Below are 26,755 nucleotides of genomic sequence, written 5' to 3'. Positions count from 1 at the left end.
ACCTCCAAAGTATGTTCTGCTATGGGGCAACCTGATGGGAAGTGCTCATGTCTCTTCTCGCAGACATCCAGGGCACTGGCAAACGCCAGTTTCCCTCAACTACAGCCTCCCGCATAAAATCTCCTCCTTCTCTCATGTAGAGAGGGCCCTCACGCGATGCCTCTGAGGAAAAAGGCGTGAACAATTAAAATGGCCTGTTCCACAAGAGAAAATTAAAGTTCACTTGGAGCCAATCTTATTGCTTAATTCTTAGGTCCCTGGAGACCAAAGAGAAGAGGATGTGACTTCATCTTTTCTCCTTCTAGATTAGAGCGGCACTAAGTTTATTTAAGTTTATCTAACCTAATTCTTGGAATGGCTCTTTTTGGCTAACTTAACTGGATTTTCCTAGTGGCTAGTTACCAGAACTGAACCCTGCCCTCTGGAAACAGGCCTAAAGTTCTGAAAACTCCCCTCCTAGTGCCTCTGGGTTCACCTCGCCCACTCCTTCCTCCTGACTATACCAGTTCCACTCTCACCTTGACCCTCAGCCCTCCTCTTTCCCCAGCATTAGCCCCTCCTGGATTCACACACCCCCAGGCCAGTCTTTCCACCTTACCTGCACCGCCGCCCCCTGGAGGCGCACAGCTTTGATCCTTCTATTGCACTTGCCCTTCCAAACGCCTGCCCACAGAAACAAACATCATCTTTCTAACTGCTCTCTCGGGGTGATGCACGTTGCTGAGTTTGCTTGTTGGTGCTTAATGGATCCATTACAAGTCAAGGGCACCTAACACTGGAGAAACCCTCCCTCGTGGGATTCTCTACTCCCCTCTAGCTCTCTTCCTTCACTGCTTCGCACAGCAGCTATTCCAGACCTCTAAGCTCTCACCCCCGCTCTCCTACCCACCCACCCTGCCTAAACAGAGGACTCTCCGTTGTACCATTCTAGTAATGCACTCCCCTCTGCTCCCCTCTTAGTGACCTTTCTCTTCAGAAGAAGGAACTACTCTCCTGTTTTAACCCTCCTCTCTGAACTTTCAACAGTCCTGCTCCTTAGTGGATTCCCTCCATTATTCCCACCCCACTTCTTCATCCCTTTATCTCTTTCATCTTTTTTTTTTTTTTTTTTTTTCCGGTACGCGGGCCTCTCACTGCTGTGGCCTCTCCCGCCGCGGAGCACAGGCTCCAGATGCGCAGGCCCAGCGGCCAAGGCTCACGGGCCCAGCCGCATCGCGGCATGTGGGATCTTCCCAGACCGGGGCACGAACCCGCGTCCCCTGCATCGGCAGGCAGACTCTCAACCACTGCACCACCAGGGAAGCCCTATCTCCTTCATCTTAATCCAAAACGTACTTGTACTTCCTTAAAAAATAAGCCTCAAGATTTTGTTTCTCCCTAAAACCTCCTTCCTACACCTCATCTTCCCTTCAGATTGTACTGTTAACATCTGGGTTATGCATTTTTTTCCAACTCCTTTTCATTCCTGATTTTATTAACCTTTTAGTATATGCCCTTTCTTAAACCTGCCTCAGACACTATCTGGAAGGAGGCAGGGTTTTTAAATCTTATTTAAAAGATTATAATGCTTGATAATCTTATTATTTATTTTTATTATTATTATTATTATTTTAAGAAGAGTGATGACAAAGGTAAGCCCAGTGGAGAATCATTTCACACTGGGGTCAGGGACAGCTTCCCAAGCTGAGTTTTGTTTTTTGGTTTTTTTTTGGCTGCATTGGGTCTTTGTTGCTGCGCGGGGGCTACTCTTTGTTAAGGTGTTGCGGTGTGTGGGCTCTAGGCACGTGGGCTTCAGTAGTTGTGGCATGTGGGCTCAGTAGTTGTGGCTCTTGGGCTCTAGAGCACAGGCTCAGTAGTTGTGGCACATGGGGTTAGTTGCTCCATGGCATGTGGGATCTTCCTGGCCCAAGGATCAAACCCGTGTCCCCTGCATTGGCAGGCAGATTGTTAACCACTGCACCACCAGGGAAGCCCCCAAGCTGAGTTTTGAAGGAGGAGAAAGAGCCAGTTACAGGAGGAAGAGAAGTGGCATTCTACTGGAGGGGATATGTGCAAAAAGACCTGGCATCTTAAGGGCAGGGTGATGCTGGAAGGAAGTCAAACTGGACATGGCAGAGGGAAAGAGGGGCAATACAATCATGTCACTGGTGGCTTCTGACAGAGGATTCTGTGATAGGGAAAAGCTGCTGAGATGCAGTGCCTGCCCAGAGTGATCCAGGCCCCGTCCTAGAGCAAGCAGGTTGAGAGAAATAAAAAAAAGTTCCTAACACAGTTCCAACAACACAGCCAGTGGGCATCTGAGCTGGGATGTCCATGTTGAACAGAAACTCATCAGGCAGGGGAAGAATTCCTGACAGGTAGAATGAAAGAGCAAGTTTTACTCTTTGCTAATGGAATGGCAGGAAAGGAAGAAAAAAAAAAGCCAGAGGGGCCAGGTCACTGGGTCACAGAAAGTCCTGGGCATGAGATAAAATGCTTTGACCTTATCCTGAGGCCACTGTTTACCAAAGTGTAGCAGGGGCAGCTCCACTGACTTCAGAGGATACACAGAGGAACCCATTTTCATAGTTACGTATTTATTTAAAGGGTATTAGGAGGAAATGCAACTAGCATATTATATACTTCAGATTTCACAGATATTACTGCTCAGGAAAAGCCTAAGTAAAAAAAAAAAAAGATTTGACCTAAATCCTTTGAAGACAACTATTAAGTAAACAGTAGTACAGATGGTTTGCAGATATGGGGACATTTGGAAAGGAAGTGAATGACCAAAGCTTGAGAAGCACCACTAGACAACACCCAGGGCTCCAGCAGGGAAGAAGCCTGGCCAGGTCTTTAGTTTAGAGAGATTGCTGTGGAGCCAAGGAGGGAAGGTCAGGAAGAGATAGGACCGACTAGAAACAAAGGCTCTGTGGAGAAGGCGACAACGGTGATCCAGCCATAAGATGATCAAGGCCAGAGCCCAGGCGAGGCAGTGGAGATGAGGAGAAGGCTGCCATCCACACTCCTCCAGGCACAAAAATAATCCCCACCCATCCAGAAACTGGTAATACCGAAACCCAGCACTCAAGCTTTGTTCAGGTTTTCTGTCTAACTACAAATGTGGACTTAATCAGATTTCTTCATAAGCCTCAAGGCTCCTTTAGAGATTCACCCCAAAGGAGACACCACATTCAAGCTACAAATCCCCATTCAGCAGATAAAGTTGTCATCTCTGAAGAAGGAATTCTTTGAAGGTAAGTGACAAAGGTCCTCAGAAGGCAGCAGGCTTACCTTAGAGGCAACAAAGCACTGCCAATTATAAGAAAGGAAGCAACAGCAGCAGTAACAACTAACTTTCATTTAGTGCATGGACAAGCTCATTTGTTTCTCACCATAACCTCAGGAGGTAGCCACCGTAATTATCGGTTCTATTTAAAGGTGGAAGAAACAGACACTTACACAGATTAACTAACTTGCCCAAGGCCACACAGTATGTTAGGGGCGGACCTGGTATTAACCTCAGGTCAGTTCGTGGTCCCAACCAACATGCTTCACCATTTCCTTTATGGTCAGTCCCTCTGTCCTGGTTTTACTATTTCATAAAAGCCCATCACTGACAAAGCTGTAGGGTTGAGGGATATAAAAACTGATGACAAATCTGAGTCGATGCTTGGAACAAAACATTATTCTAACTATTCACAGATTAGGTGTATGGGTTTTAGGTATGATTATAATCTATGCTATCAAACAAGACTACTAGCTATGGTGGGATTTTATTTACTGTTGCTTTTTTCCCTTTTTTTTTTTAACATAATTGTGACGTAAAGTACAAAAAGCACACATTTCTAAGTTAAAGACCTGACCTCCCAAGTTGGTGCCACTTGTTATCAGCTGGAAGCTTAGAGAAAGGTCCTTAATCTCCCTGAGCTTCTAAAATGAAGATAAGAAAACCTAGCTCCTCATATAGGTATCTGGAGCATTAAATGTATAAGTTCATTCTACTTTCGAACAGATCTTTCAGAAAGTCCCTTCCGTGTGATTCTCTAAAATCCTGCTACCACATAAACCAACAAACTTGACCAAAATGACCCAGAAGCAGTTAGGCACTCTTGTCTTATCAAAGGTCACCTGACCAGTAAGAAAAGAAATTGGGGCAATACACAGCAAGATATAACCCCTAAATCACTCACTTGATTTCAAAACTATAAGCAGGAACCACTAAATAACTTAATAACTATTTCATTAAAAATATACTTCAGAGTACATTATGGCACAGAGAATAGGAAATAAGATAAGGAAAGGGAAGAAGAGAGAAAATGTGACCTAGAGAGTACTGAACTATATACGTATGCAGTCCCACCATTCACTTGTATTGATTGTAAATTAAAGATATTTCAATGCACTTTGGCCTAAAACCTTCCCAGCCTCCTCCATTCTGAGTACAGCCAGATAAACCCAATAAGGCAAAGCACTCTTGACCACAGAGGTCGTTACTAGAAAACTATCACCTTTTAAAACCCACCCTCGGGCTTCTGTGGTGGTGCAGTGGTTGGGAGTCCGCCTGCCGATGCAGGGGACACGGGTTCATGACCCGGTCCGGGAGGATCCCACATGCCGCGGAGTGGCTGGGCCCGTGAGCCATGGCCGCTGGGCCTGCGCATCAGGAGCCTGTGCTCCTCAACGGGAGACGCCACAGCAGTGAGAGGCCCGCGTGCCGCAAGAAAAAAAAAAAACAACCCACCCTCAGTGGCCTGACCCAAGGTCCTTATAATGAAAGGGGTCATTTTACGGAATTCCCTGTCAGTCCAGTGGTTAAGACTCCGTGCTTCCACTGCAGCGGGCATATGTTCGATCCCTGGTTGGGGAACTAAGATCCCGCATGCCACGTGGCGTGGTCCAAAAAAAAAAAAGAAAGGGGTTATTTTACTTGCTTGTAAGGCCCCTTCTGGAGCCAATATACTACAACTCCAGAGGAAATCAATGGTTAGTAATGCCCTGATGTAATGCCCATTCTTAAAGGTTCTTTGTGTGTCTATGAAAAGAAAACATTATTTAAAAATCACCAACTAAATAAGCTTTGTTCTAGTTCACCAAAAATAACAGGAATCTTTTGAGAATCACTATCAAAAGTTATAGTTACAAAAAAGGATCACTCAAAAATAAGTAAAAACTGGGAGTTCCCTGGTGGCCCAGTTGTTAAGACTCTGCACTCTCAATGCAGAGGGCCTGGGTTCGATCCCTAGTCAGGGAACTAGATCCCGCATGCCTCAACTAAAGATCCTGCATGCAGCAACAAAGATCCCGCGTGCTGCAACTAAGACCCGGCACAGCCAAATAGACAAATGTTTAAAAAAATAAGTAAACCCCAAAAGTTTATGTTAATATCAATGCTGGAGGCCTTCAGCTGGCAGCCTGTGGCAACTAAGACCCGGCGCAGCCAAATAAATAAATGTTTAAAAAAATAAGTAAAACCCAAAAGTTTATGTTAATATCAATGCTGGAGGCCTTCAGCTGGCAGCCTGTGGTGCTTTTTAGACTGCTCACCATTTTTTTTTTCTTAAATTAAACAGTGGCTAACACCGTAAAATCGGGGAGATTTGACACACATAATCCACAATTCAATTTCTTTTGAAACAGATGGGAAGATGTAGCAACACCAGGCTCACGTTCCCACATAACAGCATTAGGTTGGAGGTCGCGAGTTACCGAGCAGCTGATTCCCAGAGCGGGTAGTTAACACTGGCCCCTAAGCTTCCCTCCCTCCATCCTTCCATCGGGCCCCCGAAAATATTTAGGTTGCAATAATCACTGTTTCTGCATACTTACTCCCAAACGCTATGTGCGGCACCCATCGGCAGGGACTAATTATCCTGCAGTGGAAACAGGCGACAAGCTACTCTCCAGAGCCCTGGCGCTCACTCCTCCACCAGAAAGCACAGCCACGACAGTAGAGCACTCGCTTAAAAAGGGGGTTATTTCTTCATGTGCTTAGGTCTGACTGTAGAGTCACTGATTAACTCAAGGCATTTGCCAAAGCTGGTTAGTGAAGTTACTGAGGGGTGGCTGCCTAACAAGGTGCTTCTGGAAAATGATGATGAATTTCTAGAACTTTCAGTCAGTGAATCAAAGGTAAAATGACCAGGAAAAGAATGAGAGGAAGCAAGATCACTTCAAACCATTTTAAAGTATTAAAAAAAAAAAAAGAAGTGAGAATATTTATATAAGTAACTAATAATCCTATCACTTATATTTGTTCAGTAGTTTCCTCAAACTTAGAACTTGTGTTAAACACAAAGAGAGAAAGATAATTCCTTTATGGAATTATTTTGGAGACCTTTTTGAATTTTGTCTTTATTAGTGACATTCTCACCTTAAAACATCATTATAAGACTACAGTAATGACATAAAAATCACCAGGTTTGTATTCTGAAACATACCTGGTTTGGCTAAGTATGGCCTAAGTTGTTCTAGAAAGTATAGTACTTTAAAGATTATTCAGCACTATGGTCTTCTTGTCACTGACAGTTATTAAAGATTTCAATTTAGCTCTGATCCCATTAAAAGATAACTTTTGATCAGAAAATCTAGCATTAACTACGGTTAAAGATTCCATGGTAGAAAACTAGGTCAGTCTGTGATTCCTTTAATTCACCCTTTTTTCTCTAAGGAAAATGTTAAGAGCATTTTGCTTAGTCTTCATGAGGGTCCTTAGGACTTGGCTATCTTCCCATTGTAAAGTGAGTTTAATAGGAGAATCAATTTTTTTAATGATTTTTTTAAATGATTTTACTTCTTGTTAACAAAAGTAATACATGCTCACTAAATGCATGCAGATAGAATATTTAATGGCAGAGAAGGATACTCTTAAGTAAAAGCAGTTTACAAAAGAGTGTGTGTATATCTATACATACACAATTGTATATATATACACTATCATTACATTAATCCATGCATAGAAAAAGGCTGAAAGGCTACAAAAATAAAGATAAATTGTAGTTATCTTTGTGTAACAAAATTATAAACTTTTTGTTTTCTTTTTTATATTCTTCTAAATACTATATAAAGTATATGCATTATTTTAATTATAAGTGATAAGTTATTTAAGCATTTTTATCTATTAGACTATAGGCTAATTTATTCATGCACCCATCCAACTAACATTTTAGGAATATATTATATTCTAGACCTTATGCTGTTTCTAGGACACAGTGTCATAAGACTTGGTCCCTGCCCTCAGAAGGTTAAAGTCCAGGAGGAAAAAGCCACAAGTAGTCCACATTTGTAGAAGAATGTAGTAAGTGTTATGATAGAGGTGAAAGTACAGGGGAGCAGCATATAAACCAGATGGAGGAAGTTCTTAGAGATGATATTTGAACTAATTTGTGCACTTAGGTGGGGTGGGTAGGGGGGTGGGAACCCAAGCAAGCAGCTAATAAGTCTGATTCATGTTTCTTAACACTGAAACACAGAAGGGTCACAATGGGAGCAAGAGATCCTAGAGATGTTAAATGGATAGAATAAGCTGGATGTGGTGACTGAGCAATGTGGGGAGATGACTGAGAAGCAAGATTATGCCCATGTTCTGGCTTTGGGGACTGAAAGGCTGGTGGTACCAGTTACTGTGATGGAGAAAACAGAAAGCAGGAGTTAGGGGGACAGTGGCAGGGACAAAGATGGAAATAAGGGGACTTCCCTGGTTAAGACCTCACGCTTCCACTGCAGGGGGCGCGGGTTCGATCCCAGGTCGGGGAACTAAGATCCCGCGTGCCGCGGGTAAGACCGAAATCCTAAGGAAAAAGAACAAACTTTTTCTTAAAAAAAAATGGAAATGAGAAGCCCAGTTTAGAGCATGATCTGTTTTGAGTTTGTTTGATCCATGGATGATCCAAATATTGAAGGTTACTAGGTATATATGTGTTTGGGGCTCAGTAGAAAGTTCTAGACTAAAGATAGCTGAAAATGATTGGCACATAATAAAAAGAATTAGGTGCAGGCAATTGTATATACAATGAGGAAGAGAAAGAGTCATTTAAAGGGTAACATTTAATGAAGAAACAAACTAGGAAGGGATGATAGAAGGAAAGAAGGTGTTAAAGAAATGAGGGATGGTCAATGGAGTCAAATGCTGCAAAACAAAGTCAAATAAGAACAAAGAGGGAGAATGCCTCGCAGATTCACCAATCCAAAGCAGCAGGATGCTCAGGGAAGGACCTGGGTACTTTGTATGTTTAAAGGCTTCTAGATGAGTTTATTACAAAGCTAAATTTGGCACCCGTTCATCTAAGCCATAAATTCTTTGTTAATGCCATATACTTTCATATCTGTGAAACAGAATACACTCCGCCACAGGCTTCAGTCCCCAACACACCTGAATCTAGAAACTGGGGATGACCACTCCTGTGAGGGGAAAAGGTGCCGGACTTCACTTCCTCTCCCCAGTGCCTCAGTACCTGAGGGTTGTTCCCCTGTCAAGTGCAGGCTGGGAAAGGGCTGTAACTGTCAGTCTAGAGAGGGATCACTGCAGGGTGTATTGTTTGGGGAAACAAGGATTTACGCAGGTAGAGAAAAGAAGGGAACCACCTGAATTCGAGAATATAGTATTTTTAGAGGTGCCAAGCTAGAAAGGTCCTAGACTTACTGCGAAAAGCCCATAAAACGACTAATTCCAGTAAAACCCCAGATTCAGGCAGATCAAGAAAAAGCTAGAAAGGTAGGTCAGTCTGCAAAGAGCTTTTAAAAACAAACAAGGGGTTTAGACTCGAATCCTGAAGGCTTAAGATATTTTGGGGGCAATGTGACAAGATCAAAATATCTTTTTAGAAGATGTGGCCGTAAGGTACAAAATAGATTTTAAGGGGGGGACTTCCCTGGTGGTCCAGTGGTTAAGAATCCACTTTCCAATGCAGGGGACGCGGATTCAATCCCTGGTCAGGGAACTAAGATCCCACAAGCCATGGAGCAACTAAGCCCACGCATCACAACTACTGAGCCTGCGCACCACAACTAGAGAGAAGCCCGCACACCACAACGAAGATCCCATGTGCCGCAACTAAGATCTGATGCAGCCAAATAAATAAATATTTTTTAAAAAAATAGATTTTAAGGGAAGTAACTAGAGAAGCGGAAATTATAGTTTACGTATAAAGTGCTGTGTTCACAGTAATAGTCATATAAAATAAGGTACCTGGATCTTCAGAAGATGGAATATTATGTGGTTTTTTTGTTTGTTTGTCTGGTTTTGGTCAGATAACCACTGTAGCACATAAAAGTTCATTCTAATACTGAGCCAATGCTAGAACCAGCCTGAACTAAGTTAAGACATCGAGTATCAGAGAAAGGACATTTTAGTCAAGCCCTTTATTTCCATACAATGTACTGATTAGACTACTTCAGTTCAATTAATGAGCACCCATAGAATATCACCCATAAAATACCAGTCACTTCCTCTCCCCATAACCGCTGAAACATATCTAGCCAGACGGAAGGCACTTGATCAAAGTCCGAGTTGAATAAATTTGAGGATACTGCAAATTTTCATTCCCTCACTAGCCAAGAAATGACTTTGACTGTATGAAGTATCCCTTTCCCACTCCCATTTCAGTGATTTGTTAGCCCAAAGAGTATAATCAATACAGTTTTGACTACTGGCTCTGGAAACTGGTTATGAGAATGGGATTTGAAATCAAAATGACTTGAGTATAAATCCTGGATTTGATGTTTGCCAGTTTGAACAAGATGTTGAAACTCAGTGTGTCCCAGTTTTTGTACTGGTAAAATGGGGAATAACGCCACATGGCTCACAGAACTATCATGAGTATTAAGTGAGATAACCCATGCAAAATAGCATCCGGAGTACCAAGACCGGCTCAGAGTCAAGGAGGGTATCGAGTGCCCTGCCTGCCCTCTTGGCTCTCTGACTTAGAGCTGGGGAAATGGATAGTTCAGCTGGTGAGTTAGTTTCTTTGCTACTCCCCTTTGAGTTTGTAAGAGTGGCAATCCTACTTTAGAGGATGAAGATATCGTAAAAGCATCTTTGTGAAGGTAGGTGCTCAACCAGAATAATCGGATGCACTTTACAAAGTTGCAATTCAAGCACCAGAATTCTATAAGGGTCCAAAGATGCTTAGACCCATAGTTTGAAAATGAATAAGATTTCAGATACACAGCACATCGTGAAAAGCTCAGTACTCATGACTTTCAGAATTTATTCTAAATATTCCAAAACTAAGACAGAATATTTTTTAAAGACAAAAGGAAAATACAAAGAAGAGTTGAAAGGTAGATCCTGACTAGGATCTGACATCAACCAGTCGCTCCTAACAATGTAAGATAGCTTTGACGGACAAAAGGTTACATAAAGGGTCTTTGTGTCTTTGGCTGCTACTTCTAGAAATGTGAAAAAGGGAAATAAATCTCAATTTGTATTTACTATAGTATAAAACCAACAAAGATTGGACTAAAATGGTCTCTAGATAGATAGAGATATCCAAGTATCTCATAAAATTAAAATGTGATTAGAGACAAATTTTTTTTAAAAAATCAATTATATTCCATTATATCAGTACAAGGAAAAACAGTAAAGAGTAGAAAATAAAATTAAGAAATTCCTACAAAATCCTACTTAGAAAACAGTAACTATGAGTATGAAACTCTAGATAGAGCTAAGGACTAGCAATGAAACATATTTAATATGAAATACTTATTAGTTACTTATCCATGGGATGAGCTTTCCACTGAATATCTTTGGGGGAAATGCTGACCTAAAGAAAAGGCACCCTTCCTAAAAATGGGGGCTTGAACACTTGGTTCTACTCTTTGAGGTAGGCAACCATGGAGAACCCTGGAGAGAGAATACACACACTTGCAGGAAGTACCTACTGCTCACGTATTGGATCTGAGAAATATGCATATGACATGGATAGCACGTTTTAAAAGGACAGACACCTGTGTGCTCATGGGTACATAACTTAAATTTTGTAAGTATTAAAAAAAAAAATCCCAACCATTACAAAGTGCTTGGGAACCTCAGTTATTCTTGACATTATGTAAGGAAATACCACGCTTTCTAAAACAGAATCAACTTAACATATATGATGAGTTTACTCTAAATATGGGCAGGCACAAAATGTTAATTATCCCACGTAAAACAAAGGGCTTGTTGATCTCAATTAGAAACAGATTAGAGAAACATGGTATTTTAGATAATTTTTAACAAATATATATTACAAAATAGAAATATCAAGGTATAAATTAATTTCTCATTAAAAGAGTCACACAGAATAAAAATCCTCAGGCCACTACTCACTTGACTCCGTAACAAATGTTATATAACAAGTGTTCACTCAACTTTAAAATAAAACATTTAAAAAGCTACATTTGCTTCCTTTCTCTTCTACCAAATGGATAGAGAATCATACCACTTAGATTTCCCAGTATGTGGGGCAAAGGGCACTCATGCTGGTGCTGTATAAATTGCCACACACTTTCCTATGCAACCTGTATTTAAACGCCTTACACGTACCCTTTGGTTTGGTAAGACAGCCCGAAGAATTTTACAAAGGTGTTTAATATAGCGTTGCTTATAATGGAAAAAAAACTGGAATAACCTTATATACAAAGCAGAAACATAATTAAATCAACCAGGAAACATAATGGGGGCTACTAATTATATTGTTCATATACATATAATAGTATAGTAGTACGTAATGTGGAAAATATGCATAACGTATTAAGTGGGGAAAAAACCAAATTGCAAAATAGATTCTACCTTCCTCTCCCCTCCTGCTTATCTGTATGTTCAAGTGTTGCTAAAACTATCTTAGCATAATTATTTTCAAGTTTAAACACATTTAAAAATACCCACGGGCTCTCTCTTTCCCCCTTCCCCTCTCTTATTAGTTTACTTATTACACAAATCACACTAACCAATTAATTCATCTTGGATTAAACATTTATACATGATTTGGTAAATTCTACATAATTCCCAGTTAACTCCATTTCCATCTTATTTATTTTAGAAGCTGGATATTATGAAATCAATTATTATGAAACACTTCAGAGATTGAGGCCATAAATAATTGAAAAAAAGAAAACTTTTAATTTGAATAGGAATTATTGGTTCTTTCTAAGAAAGGAAATATCTCAGTGTTAAGAAAGGAAAAAAGACAATTGTATTTTTTATCTAGAAGAGTATCCAAATGTTTGGAATACAATCTATATTGTCTCTAGAAAGTGCGAGGAACTGTTTTCACAAGATCCTCAGGGTAGGTTTCCAGTCTTACTCATTTATAACTAGCCCAGTGCCTGCCAGGACGTACACACTCAGTAATTGTACAACTATGATCTAGTTACTTAACCCTCACCATGACTCGTTTTTCAAATTAGGAAATCATGTTTCAAATGGATAATGTATCTCATTCTAGGGCCCACAATTCCTAGGGATTCTCATTCATCTCAGTCCAATTTGGGGGCTCATTATTCCATTGGCCAGAGCAGGGCAACCCAAGGCGCCATACCTCTTCCAGGGCAGGACACGATTCTGTCTTCTTAGACATCAGATAGCTTCTGGCACAGGCTCGCACAGAGTAAAGGTGCAAAAAATAGATGCTTGTCAATAACAACAACCTTATTGCCTGTGGTACTTTATCAATTTAGGATTATCTTCCCGATAAAATATTCCTTTAGGAGCAATAGTGTTGGGTTTTTTGTTGTTGTTGTTTTGTTTTCAAATTGAAGTATAACTTACAATATTATATTAGTTTCAGGTGTACAACATAGTGCTTTGGTGTTTTATACATTAGGAAAGGATCACCACAGGAAATCTAGTTACCATTTGTCACCATACAAAGTTATCTATTGTAGATTTCTGATTTGTGGTTACCATGGGATTCATGTATATTGACCTATAAGTACACTTACTTGTTTTAAGCAGGTAATTATTTAAGTTCCAACACATTCTAAAAGATCTACATTTTTACCCCCCCATTTTGTGTTTTTGATGTCATATTTTACATCTTCATGTTTATCCCTTAACTGTTTATTGTAGTTATAGTTGACTTTACAGTTTTTCATCTTTTAATCTTCTTACCAGGACTTCCTTGGTGGCACAGTGGTTAAGAATCCACCTGCCAATGCAGGGGACACAGGTTCGAGCCCTGGTCCGGGAAGATCCCACATGCCGCGGAGCAACTAAGCCCGTGTGCCCCAATTACTGAAGCCTGCGTGCCTAGAGCCCGTGCTCTGCAACGAGAAGCCACTGCAATGAGAAGCCCGCGCACCGCAACGAAGAGTTGCCCCCGCTCATCGCAACTAGAGAAAGCCTGCGCACAGCAACAAAGATCCAATAGAGCCACAAATAAATGAATAAAATTTAAAAATAAATCTTCGTACTGGCTTATTTCAGTGGTTGATCCACAGTCTTTACTATATATTTGTCTTTACTAGTGGGATTTTTCCTTTTATATAAATTCTTCTTGTTGAAGCTTTTTCTCTTCCACTTAGAAAAGATCCTTTGACATTTGCTTTTAGAGTTGGTATAGTATTAATGAACTCCTTGCTTATCTGAGAAGTTCTTTATCTCTCCTATTCTGAATGACAATCTTGCCAAGTTGAGTACCCTCGGTTGTAGGTTTTTCTCTTTTAGCACCTAAAATTTATCATGCCACTCCCTTCTGGCTTGCAAAGTTTCTGCAGAGAAATCAGCTGATAGCCTTATGGGGATTACTTGTACATGACTCTTTTTCTCTTGCTGCCTTTAGAATTCTCTCTTTAAGTTTTGCCATTTTAATTACGATGTGTTGGTGTGGGGTCTCTTTGGGTTCATTTTGTTTGAGACTCTCTCTGCTTCCTGTATCTGGATGTATGTTTCCTTCTTCAGGTTTGGGAAGTTTTCAGCCATAATTTTATCAAATACATTTTTGACCCTTTTCTCTCTCTTCTCCTTCTGGGACCCCTATAATGTGAATGTTAGTATGCCTGGTGTTGTCCCAAAGGTCCCTTAAACTGTTCTCGTTTTTTTCTTTTTGCTGTTCTGATTGCATGATTTCCATTATTCTATCTTCCAGATCACTCATGTGTTCTTCTGTACCACCTTGTCTGCTGTTAATTCCTTCTAGTATGTTTTTCATTTTAGTTATTGTAATTCTTCAGTTCTGACTGGTTTTTGTTTTCTAGTTCCTTGTTAAAATTCTCACTCTGTTCATCCATTCTTTTCCCTAGTTCAGTTAGCATTCTTATTACTAATGTTTTGAACTCTTTATCTGGTAAATTATTTATCTCTGTTTCATTAGTTGTTTTTTCAAGGGAGTTTTCTTGTTCTGCTGTTTGAAACAACTTTCTCTGTCTCTATGAAATTAGGTCAAACAGTTACCTATCCTGGTGTTGACGGGATGCCCTTGTGTGGAAGCATACCGACACAGTCTGCATGTGGCTTTGGTGGGAGAGCTAGATATGAAATGAGCACAGGTCATGTCTTTCCCCAGGGTGTGCTGGCAGCTCTTACCTTGGTGGGAGGTGGAGTTGGCGATGGAAGCAACAAAGCCAGAGCCAGGTGTGAGCTGGGGCTTCTCCTGTGCTCAGTGGCTGACACTTCCTCACTGGGGGCAGGGGCAGGTCCCAAGGTGCTGAAGCAGAAGCACTGAGGTTCAGGTTTGAGCTGGTTCTGTTCCCTCTAAGTGTGTGCTCTCCCTGCTCCCAGCATCGGCACCTTTGCCCCAGAGGAGCAAGGGGCTGGAGCGGGCACCTGGAGTGGGCAGCCCCATTGTGCCAGTCAGCACTCCAGACCACACACAATCTGCTGGCTCCATGAGCACCAGGGAATGGCTCCTCTCTCTGCATTCAGAGGTAGTGCCAGGTCCAAGCTGGCTCCTTCCTCACAACTGTGCGCTCTCCTCGGCAAGAGAAGCCTTAGCCCTAGCGGGGAGCTGCATCAGAGAACAAGAGGGGCCCAGACGTGCACTGAGGTGGTCATGGGAAACTGCCCATGGGAAACCAGTCAGCATCCTGGGCAGTTTCATCCTGAGCAGTTTCAGTCTGCTTCCTCCGCCTTGTTTCAGGAGAAAGCAAGTGTGTGCGCGCTCTTCAGGAGCAGAGTCTAAGTTCCCCGCAGCCCCCCTGCTATTCCCACTGGTCTTCAAACAAGCCAAGGGGTATCATCTTCCCTGTACTGGACCCCAGGGCAGGGGCACCCAATATGTGGTTCAAACCGCTCACTCCTCAGGGAGGATCTCCCAGCCCATGTAATCTCCTTCCTTTTCTGTGTCTCCTCCTAGAGGCACAGGTCCCGACCTGATCGTTTCTCTTCCCTTCCTGACTTTGTGTGGATCATTTTTTACAGCCTTGGTTGTACAAGAGTCTTTCTGCCAGTTTCCAGTTTGTTTTCAGTGAGAATTGCTCTACTTGAAGATGTATTTTTGATGTGTTCATGGGGGAAGATGAGCTCAGTGTCTTCCTACTCCATCATCTTGATCTTTAAAATTACTACACTATTATTGACTATATTCCCTGTATTGTACATATATCCCAGGACTTATTTTATACTTGGAAGTTTGTACCTCTTAATCCCCTTCACTTATCTTGCCAATCCCCATGGCAACCATCCAGTTTGCTTTCTGTATCTGTGAGATGGTTTCTGTTTTGTTATGTTTGTTCATTTGAATTGTTTTTTAGATTCCATATAAGTGAAATCATACAGTATTTATCTTTCTCTGTCTTACTTATTACACTTAGCATAACACACTCTAGGTCCATCCATATTATTGCAAATGGCAAGATTTCATTCTTTTCTATTATGGCTGAGGGATATTCCATTGTGTTTCTTCCTTACCCATTCATCTATCGATGGACACTTAGATTGCTTCCATACCTTATTGTAAATAATGCTGCAGTGAACAATGGGATGCATACATCTTTTTGACTTAGTGTTGTTTTCTTCAGATATATACCGAGAAGTGGAATTGCTAGACTGTGTGGTAGTTCCTTCTTTAATTTTTGGCGGAACCTCCATACTGTTCTCCATAGTGGTTGTACCAATTTGCTTTCCCACCAACAGTGCATGAGACTTCCCTTTCTCCACATCCTCGCCAACACTTGTTACTTCTTGTCTTTTTGATGACAGCCATTCTGACAGGTGTGAGGTAGTATCTAATCATGATTTAGAATTTATTTATTTATTTTTGGCTGTGTTGAGTCTTTGTTGCTACGCGCGGGCTTTCTCTAGTTGCGGTGAGCGGGCATCTCATTGCGGTGGCTTCTCTTGTTGCAGAGCACGGGCTCTAGACGCTCGGGCTTCAGTAGTTGTGGCGCACAGGCTTAGTTGCTCCACAGCATGTGGGGTCTTCCCAGACCAGGGCTCAAACCCGTGTCCCCTGCACCGGCAGGCAGACTCTCAACCACTGCGCCACCAGGGAAGCCCCTCTGCCCACTTTTTAACTGAAATTTTTTTTGATACTGAGTTGTATGAGTTCTTTATGTTTGAGTTCTTCATGTGTTTTGGATATTAATCCCCTATCAGACATATAATTTGCAAATATCTTCTCCGTTTCAGTAGGTTGCTTTTTCATTTTGTTGATCATTTCCTTCACTGTGCAAAACCTTTTTAGTCTGATGTAGTCCTATTTGTTTATTTTTGCTTCTGTTGCCCTTGCCCAAGGAGACATATCCAAAACAATACTGCTGAGACCGATGTCAAAGAGCTTATTGCCTATGTTTTCTTCAACGAGTTTTATGGTTTCGGGTCTTACATTTATATCTTTAATCTATTTTATTTTTGTATGTGGTGTAAGAAAGTGGTCCAGTTTTCCCAGCGCCATTTATTGAAGAGACTGTCTTTGCCCCCATATTCTTGCCTCCTCTTTTGTAAATTAATTGACCATAAAAATGTGGGTTTATTTTGGTGCTCTCCATTCTGTTCCATTGATCTATGTATGTTTGGTGCCAGTATGCTTTGATTACTATAGCTTTGTATTATAGTTTGAAATCAGGGAGTATGATGCCTCCAGCTTTGCTCTTCTTTCTCAAGATTGCTTTGATTATTTGGGGGGTTTTGTGGTACCATACAAATTTTAGGATTATTTGTTCTATCTCTATGAAAAACACCATTGGAATTTTGATAGGTATTGCATTGAACCTGTGGTATGGACATTTTAACAATATTATTCCAATCCATGAGCATGGGATAGCTTTCCATTTATTTGTGTCTTCCTTGATTTCTTTCGTCAGTGTCTTATAGTTTTCAGCATTTAGGTCTTTTACCTCCCTGGTTAAATTTATTCCTAGGCATTTTATTCTCTTTGACACAATTGTAATTGGAATTATTCTCTTAATTTCTTTCTGATAATTCATTATTAGCATACAGAAACAACTGATTTTTGTATATTGATTTTTGTATTCTGAAACTTACTGAATCATTTATTAGTTCTAAGAGGTTTTTTTGTTGTTGTTGTTGGACTCTTTAGGGTTTTCTATATATGATATTGTGTTATCTACAAATAGTGACAGTTTTACTTCTTCCTTTCTGGATGACTTTTCTTTTTCTTGTCTGATTGCTGTAGTTAGGACTTCCAATACTATGTTGAATAAAAGTGGCAAGAGTGGGTATCCCTGCCTTGTTCCTGATCTTAGAGGAAAAACTTTTCAGCTGAAGTGAGTCTTTTGTATGCAGCATATAGACAGGTCTTGTTTTATCTACTCAGCCACCCTGTGTCTCATGATTGAAACATTTACTGCATTTATATTTAAGTGATTATTGATAGGTGTGTACTTATTGCCATTTGGTTCATTGTTTTCTGGTTGTTTTTGTAGTTCTTCTGTCCCTTTCTTCTTCTCTTGGTCTCTTCCCTTGTGGTTCAGTAATTTTCTTTAATGTTATGTTTGGGTTCCTTTCACTCTATTTGCTTGTATCTATTGTAGGTTTTTGTTTATGGTTACCATGAGGTTCATACATATTGACATGTGTGTGTGTGTACATGTATATACATATATATACATATGCATACACACACATGTACATATACATGTGTGCATATATATATATAGTTTATTTTAAGCTGATAGTCATGTAAGTTCAAACATATCCCAAAAGCACTACATTTTTACCACTCCCCTCCATGTATTATGTTTTATGACATCCTATTTTACCTTTTATTTTGCGTATACCTTAACCATTTATTGTAGTTATAGTTGATTTTACTCCTTTTGTCTTTTAACCTTCACAGAAGCTTTTTAAGTGGTTAATCCACTGCCTTTACTATATATTTGCTTTTATCAGTAAGATTTTTTTCTTTCATATATATTTTTATTTCTAGTTATGGTCTTATCTTTTCCATTTAAAGAAGACCTTTTAACACTTCTTGTAAGACCTGTTAGTTCAGTAGTGATGAGCTCCTTTAGTTTTTGCTTGTTTGCTCTGTATCTCTCCTTCAATTCTGAATGATAAACTTGCCAGGTAGAGTATTCTTGATTTTAAGTATATTTCCTTTCTACACTTTAAATATATCCTGCCACACACCGTGGCCTGCGAAGTTTCTGTTGAAAAATCAGCTAGTATCTTATGGGGCTTCCCTTGTATGTGACTAGTTGTTTTTCTCTTGCTGTCTTCAAAATTCTCTTTAACTTCTGCCTTGTTAATTATGTCTTGGTATGTATCTCTTTGGGTTCATCTTGTTCGGGACTCTCTGTGATTCCTGGACTTGGATGTCTGTTTCTTTCCCCAGGTTAGGAAAGTTTTCAGCCATTATTTCTTCAGAAAAGTTTTCTGCCCCTTTCTCTCTTCTTTTTCTGGGACCCCTATTATGCAAATGTTAGTGCATTTGATATTGTCCCAGAGGTCCCTTAAACTACCTGCATTTAAAGTTTTTTCTTTTTGCTGTTCTTATTGGATAATTTCCACTATATTATGTCTTCCAGATCACTGATCCATTCTCTGTATCATCTAATCTGCTGTTGATTAGGAACAATAGAGAGGAATAGTGAAACATGTTTGTGAACTTATGTCAACAGGAAAACATTAAGGAGCTGCGGTGCATTGCATGAGCCAAAGAGACCTGCCCATGAGAGTACACTGTCACACAGAAGGTCTATGAGAGCATCTTATGACCTAGAAAGAAAGCCACTGCTAGGGCGACTTCACTCTGCTGCTGAAACTCCAATGATATGAAGATCCATTAAATAGAAAGGCAAGAAGAAATGCTCAGTTTGATGTAGCAAGGGAATCCAGAAATTATCATCAGAGTGAGAAAAGCACTGCACGCCACTTCCTAGCTCCTTAAGGACTTTGTTGACCTTAAAGTCCTGAAGAATTTCATAAATTGGAAATAAAAATGAACTTTTATTTCTTGTGCACTTGGAGTTCTGGGTGGGAGCTAACTATAGAATTTCTTCATCTTTCCCTATCTTAAACTAAAATGTAGCTTTTCTTAAGGGTAGGTAGAGATGGAAATACATAAAGGAACAACAGAAAAAAAATTCCTAACATCTATACAAAAAATCATTAACATAGTGAGATAACGTCTCCCAGAAAAATCTTTGGTTAATTAATGATTAGCTTAAGAAAGAAAACTAAGAATGTCAGGTTATTTGTTAGCCAAAGACAAATAAATCATGGACACTATAAAACACAATGTAATAGAATTCAACAAGTGACCTACTTTAAAAAGCTCACAAAAACCACCTCTGTATGAGGTCAAAGAGAAGTACTGTTTCAGCATTACAGACTTATTCTGGGTTAAAGAATGACAGTAAAATAACTACATGTGTGAGACTGCAAAAAATTTACTCTAGAAGATTCCTTGGTATGCACAAGTCTCATTAAAGATAATAAAATTGAAAAATCCTAATGTCCTTATATTATAAACAGTACATTTCTCCAGAGAAAAAAACATATGATAGGTAGTTTTCCTGACGGATGAGGAATCCACATAACCTAAATGTGGCTGAAAGTTTCAGTGCTTTGTTTTCCCCACCTTTAAAATCAGTTTGTCCATCTATGACATCTGATTCTAGAACACTGATTTTAATAGGATTTCAGAAATTTATTATTTAAAAATATTTCAACAGAAGAAATGTGAAAGACACATATTTTCTTTGTATCTCCTCAGTGTCCCTAGTTTAAAGTTTCGTGGAGATAGCATTGGGGCTGCAAGCACAGGACAGGAGTGTATTTTGTAAATAGGAAACAGATTATGTTTAACGTCTATGTAAACATGGGTCTGTGTCCAAGCCAGAAAAAATATTAACAAATTTGTTCATTAAAATCCTATTAATTATCTTCACATTAAACTATGATTTATTAAAATCAGGCAACTCGATGAGAATTATCATTCTGGGTACTAATCAGCCAGAAGGTGTGCTCGTGCTTGAAATTTAATTTTGCTTTATTAAAAATTCATGCTTTGGAGTTCCCTTGTGGTCCACTGGTTAAGACTCAGTGCTTTCACTGCTGTGGGCCCAGGTTCAATCCCTGGTTGAGGAACTAAGATCCCACAAGCCACACAGTGCAGCCAAATAAATAAATGAAATGACCTCTTCACTACTGAGATATCAGGGGGAAAGTTCATTAAAAAAAAAAAAAAAGATTCATGCTTATGGAAGCTCAGTGAGTATTTGTTCTTGGTAGGTACGTTAGCCAAAAAGTATGCCTTGATGACTAGTTAGGAGAAGGAAAAATGTGTGAATTTAACAATTTTGGAAACTAATTGCAAGGCCTTTGTAAAGAAAGTATATTTTATTCTATTACATACAAAGGAAAAACAATTTTTTCTAAAAATAATATTTCCTAAATATTTCTATTATAAAGATGTCTTCAGTGACCTACTGCTGAAGAATGTCTATGTCACTATCCCTGCTATCCTAGACTGTCACATCACCAATAAATTTTCTTCTTTGGCAATTTAAAAACACAAATCTCTTTAGAGGTATATAGCCCCTCGAGCGTACCCAGGTGATCTCATGTTACACTTCTCACGCTGCTGAGTCACAGATACTTTTCTCCATAAGGCGAAAGCAATCTTTAGTCCCCCCAGAATAACAGGCACTTTAAAATTACAATCATGCCTCTCTATTGCACTTGGGGTTTGGATCTGCTCCATCATATTCCTTTATTCCCAACAGAATAGCAATTGCAATTACTGGCACTTTAGAATATCTCAATCTTCCTTCATTTAAAATTCAACTGGGTAGAAAGTTTTGAAAGTGGTTCGGCACATAGTACCTAGGATGATCTCAAATTTGCTATATTGAAAACACCCTTTAGCAGAAAGCTACTGAAATAATATCCTTCTAGAAATTCTAAAATGTACAATTAAGAAAAACCTATTATTCAAGAATAAAATCATTTCAAGATTAAATTAAAAATCAAGATGCAATTAGAATCTACTTGACCAACAGATTTCCCATTCTAGCTCACACTCACCTCTCCCGAGGAACAGCAAACCAGTACTCTGGTTGCTTTCTTCGTTTGCCATACTGCTGGACCATGGCTGCAGTGTGAGTGGCAAAGGACTTTCTCATTGGTTTTCCCACTTTAATGCACAGAAACATGGGTGGAGTCTTGCTTTTCTCTTCTTTTGAAGGAAGTATATCTGAATCACACATGAAAAAAATTTCCTCATTATTGACGATATTGGTGATAGCTGGCATAAACATCATACAACATCGTCATATTAGGACTAATTAAATTTTTCAGATCTTCTTTAGCACAAAAGGAAAAAGCTTTGGATGTTTCAGGTTTGTCTACACCACATGAGATGCTACAAACTAGGAATAAGGATAAAAACCAACACACAAAACAGCAAAGGGTGGAGAATTGTAACAACCCACAAGAATACATATTAATGAACGGTACTGAGGACCCAACCATACCATAACGCAATTCAGTTTAGAACTGAAATACCTTCAGAAACCTTTTAAAACTCCTTTAGATTTAGAAATTCGAAGTGAAAAAGGAAAGTTACCTAAAAGATGTAAAAAAGCGAACTACTTTTGAAATAGAATTCTATGTCATAGTTTAATGTTCAAAATAGATAGCATATATTGCTAATTTTTCCCAATTACAGTTGAGCCCTGAACAAAACAGGGTTTAGAGGCACTGACACCTGTGCAGTTAAAAATCTGTGTATAACTTTAGACTTGGCCCTCCATGGATTCAACCAACCATGGATGGCGTAGTACTGTATTTCGTATTTATTGAAAAAAATCTGTGTATAAGTGGACCTATGCAGTTCAAAACCTTCTAATGTAAAGATATATACCCTATTGAGAAAATGCTGTTCTCGAATAATTATACCACTTTTGCTATTGCATGTACAAGTTTTAGGAAGGCAGCTATACAGGCATACCTTGGAGATATTTGTGGGTTTGGTTCCATCACAATAAAGTGAATATCGCAATCTAGTAAGTAACACAAATTTTTTGGTTTCCCAGTGCATATAAAAGTTATGTTTATACTATACTGTAGTCTGTTAAGTGTGCAATAGCATTATGTCTAAAAAAGTACATCTTAAAGAATCCCTTATTGCTAAAAAATGCCAACCATCATCTGAGTCTTCAGTGAGCTATAGCAGTAATATCAAAGATCACTGATCACAGATCACCATAATAATGAAATGAAGTCTGAAATCTTGCAAGAATTACCAAAATTACACAGAGACATGAAGTGGGCAAATACTGTTGGAAACAAGGTGCCCATAGACTTGCTTGACACAGGGTTGCCACAATCTTCAATTTGTAAAAAAAAAAAGAAAAAAAGAAAAAGAAATGCAATGTCTGTGAAGCACAATAAAACAAGATATGCCTATACAACAGAATATAAAGAAATTAAAAGTGGCTTACCTTCAATGGGTACCTGAATTCTCTTTAATAGCCATAACTGAATTTCAGATTTATTATCCATTTGTGCACCCTGGCAGCTGTTGTCCAGAGTAGGTTCCAAAGAGGAGTCTGGATCCACTTTATTCATATTTTCTTCTGTAGAAGAGCCTAGTTGCAATGGAAGGGGTGCTCTCTCTTTCACCCAGGTTTTATCGGCCTGTTCATTGCCCTCAATCGGGGGATCACCTGCCTGGGGAAGAGAACTACTAAGAGTGATGTCTATTCCCACTGGCTCAATACTTTTGCCATCACTTAATTCTGCCTTCTGCAAGTTATCAGGTAACTGTGACCCTTCTTTGTTCTTATTAAGGTAATATTCAATGAGTTTAACTTTATCTAGATCTTCATGTATGTTCAATGTGTTTTCCACCTGGCTTTCTGGGGAACCAGACTGCTTGTCCACCTCTGGCATTATATCTTGCTTCTCACAGGTTTCTAAATCTAGGGTCCCCTTCAATTCAGCATCACACTCTGTTTCTGAAAAGTTCAGGGCTGACTGCACCTGCATTTCCATAGTAGAACTGATTATTTGTGATTTAGTCTTCCTTAGCTCCGCTGGGTCAAGAGAAAGGCACTCCTTTGAGCTGTCTCTTTTGTCCATTCCACTATCATTTTGAGAAGAAAGTTCTTCCAAGTCAACGAAGTCGTCTTCTTCTCCTAAGAGAGAATTTTCTTTGGCTATAGATTCAAATGCAGCCTGAGTGTCAGAAAGTTCCTTGCTGACTTTAGCTACTGCGGCAGACCGTTTGATTGCCTCTGCAGAGAATTCCAGTTTCTTTAACTTGTCTGACACAGAGCTGTCTGAGGGTTTCTTTTCTGTGTGTTCTGTTGACTTCTCCAAAGGTCTTGTTGATTTGGAATCTGAAGTGATGGTTCTCTCTCCATTCTGCTGCCGTTTTTCTTTGTTGAGAGATTTGAACTTACTGAATGGGTTGATATCCTTTTCTGAAGCCAGGTCTTCCCATTCTCCAGGCCTGTACAGAGGACAAAGATCCTGAGGTAGGTCACTGTGGGGGGAAAAATGGTGGGTGCACATGGAATGTTAAAAACAAAAACCAAAACAAAATGGATGAAAGGCAAAAAACAAAACAAAACCCAGCCAAAAACCAAAACATAAATATACTACAACTTAAATTTATGTTTAAAGGACTTTAAAATAAGGAAATGAAATCCAGAAATTGACTTCAAAATGAAAAATAAAATCAACTATAAAAAGTGGCAAAATAAAGAACCATGAGAGTTGCTCGCATATCCTATTAGAAGCAAATGAATGGTATTTGAGGTCATTTATGAACATGGAGATGTCACCCACCAGATTTTTAATGATGAAATAATGTTTCTGATTTTCATGAAGGACAAAGGAGAGGGACTGTTTCAGTACTATGACTAAAATTCCTTAGATATTCAAGGCTTTTCCTTTTTTATAAAATAGTACATAAACCAACTACATTAATTCTGAATGGCTCATTGACTGAGTAGCTACTCATTTAACTGCTCTATAAAATGACTGACACTGAACCATAATTTTGGAAGATCTGATGCTTCCAATAAAAGACATCCTTCTACTCCTGAAGGAGATGCAAGAGGATGATTTCCACTATTATTGTGTATATACAGCACCTGCTCCATTTTACAGTTTAAAATTTTATAGTTACCTGGGACACAGTCAATTGTTTTTCCTTAATAACAGATGCTTTACTACGCAGATTTGAGGTTTTATCAGTTACTCATTGCCATAAAGTAAAATTGATATTGTAATAAAATGAAAGAGTTAAGAAATTTATACTAATTATTATAAGTAAGAGCTCATTCAATTTACTTTTCTATAAAATTTTGAACTGGGACACAGTTAATTGTTCTTCCTTAATAACAGATGCTCTACTACCCAGATTTGATTTACACAGAAAACATTGATTAAACATGCTCTCCAAAGTTTAAAATAAATTGTCAAGAAACACTTTTTTAAATCTGTACTCCCGCTTACCCTAGTGTCGATAGTGGGTTAAAACACAGAGGTATAAAAACCCTATTTAAAAATAATATTTTTGGATTTCAGAAATAAATTTTCTAAAAAGGCTAGATCATATTCAGGTAATACTTTATTATTCTTGCTTTGAAATACTTATGACAATACTCAACAAAGTGCCAGGAAGTTCAAGTTACTGAACTTGAACTGTCTCCCCAAAGTTACCAAATAGATCACTTGCATGGAACACCCATGCTTTTTCCAATACAAAATAAAAGCCTATGTAATTGTCAGCCTCTGACAAATGCTTTAAAAAGCCTCTAATTCATAATTCATTACAATTCAATAATCATTCCTCGAGCCCCTAAACACCACATGCTAAAAGACAATTGTAACAGTATCTCTGTTCTTCAGGAACCTGCACATACAAAAGTGTTCTGCTCAACGTGAGCATCTCAGATGTTAAAGATGCTTCAATTCTAGAGTCAAATAAGTTAGTGTAATGTAGTATAATTTCCATTTTCAGACCCAAAATTTAATTTGGCATATTAAAGGCCAAAGTAAGTCCTGTAACAAAGAAGCCCAGCTTTTCACATACTTAACTAGCAAATTAATAAGCAAAACCATCTTCCATGAACACCTAAGCCCCTTCCTCATCTCTTCCTTCTCTAGCTAGCTTGACCCCCACAAAGAATGCATTCGACTGCACTCTAATCAGCCTCCTATATTACCTTCTTGTCTATCCCTCCCTTCTTGTTCTACCTAATCCAAGCCGGGATTAATTCAGCCATCTCTTTTTCTGCATCACAACTGTCAAGCTCTGTCGGGGCAAAGTACATAGTGGTGTCAACTGGCTCTGCTGTTAATTAATGTTTTCTAGACTCAGCCAGAGACCTAATAATGACCAATAATCCTTTCGGTTGTTCTGTTCCTAGTCTCCGTGGCAGCTGGAGTTACAAAATGTCTTACACAAAATATATAAAGCCTGAAGGTGAGGATGGAGAGATTTTACACACGCACATACACACACACACACACACACTCTCTCTCTTTTGAAAACTATTTGCACGTGGCAGCTAGATAATTTGCACTTCTTGTTTTACCATACAACTTTAAATAATGAAATTTAAACTACTTTAAACAATTGATGGAATTCTGAGGTCAATACCAAGTTCATTTCACACTGATTCCACTACCACATTCTATTTTGCTCATTGGTGCACATACTGTTCATTAGCCTAAGAAGTCTTTATAGACCTGCATCCACGGTAGCAATCACTGTACAATTCTGAAATAATTTCAACACATTAGGAGCCAATTCTCAACTCCTCTCTCTCCCCCCATCTACAGCATTAGGCCCGGATCATGAAACACAATCTCACATTGAGAGAAATCTTTCTGTAAGAATGTACCTTCCCTATTATTAAAAGAATACTTAACATCCTAAGCTGAAGATGTGTAACAGTATTACGCCACTGAAGCCATCATTGGGCAAGAAATGCCCCTATCTGCCTGTGCATCCACTTCCAAACTTAACTGTATCTTTACCTACTCTTATCTTCTTTCCTCTTGTCACCTCATGTTCACACTTTCTTCCCAAAAGTGACTCTTTCACTCCCTCTCCTCCTTCTCATCTAAGATTCCAAGGTAGCTGGACACTCCTTCACATGGTTCTCATGGAATGCCGTGTGCACGTCTGTATCTACAGTGTTGTTCAATTACCACTTCTCTCCACCTGTCGCACCCAGTAAACTGCAGGACAGGGGCCGTGACCCACTTATCTTCATATCCTTGCCACACAAGAGACGCGCACTAAGACGCATCAGAAGCCTCATTCTGCGTGAATAAAAGATTCCCACAGAACAATGATTAGAGTTTCAGATATGAACTGAAGGTTCAAATAAACAGCCTATACTTATTAGGTACCAGGCTATTTTCTAAGAG

The 26,755-nt window shown here is 39.3% G+C and overlaps 1 protein-coding gene across 5 annotated transcripts in view; it reads right to left on the bottom strand.

The window, feature by feature from the left end:
* NCOA7 (nuclear receptor coactivator 7) overlaps positions 1-26,755 on the bottom strand; it is a 143,831-nt gene that overhangs the window by 23,867 nt on the left and 93,209 nt on the right. For 4 of the 5 annotated variants that reach the window (XM_019951689.3, XM_033867683.2, XM_073789564.1 and 1 more), the window contains 2 exons: positions 22,807-23,852; positions 21,389-21,557 (listed from right to left, as the gene is read on the bottom strand). In XM_019951689.3, the coding sequence (XP_019807248.1) occupies positions 21,389-21,557; positions 22,807-23,852 (1,215 nt within the window). The remainder of the gene's footprint in view (positions 1-21,388; positions 21,558-22,806; positions 23,853-26,755) is intronic. The other variant, XM_073789563.1, reaches the window with a different exon arrangement.

Source organism: Tursiops truncatus, chromosome 12 (genome assembly GCF_011762595.2).
Source record: "Tursiops truncatus isolate mTurTru1 chromosome 12, mTurTru1.mat.Y, whole genome shotgun sequence".
NCBI classification, from domain to species: domain Eukaryota; kingdom Metazoa; phylum Chordata; class Mammalia; order Artiodactyla; family Delphinidae; genus Tursiops; species Tursiops truncatus.
Note: the sequence above shows the minus strand (reverse complement) of the source record. Positions and strands in the feature narration are given on the sequence as shown.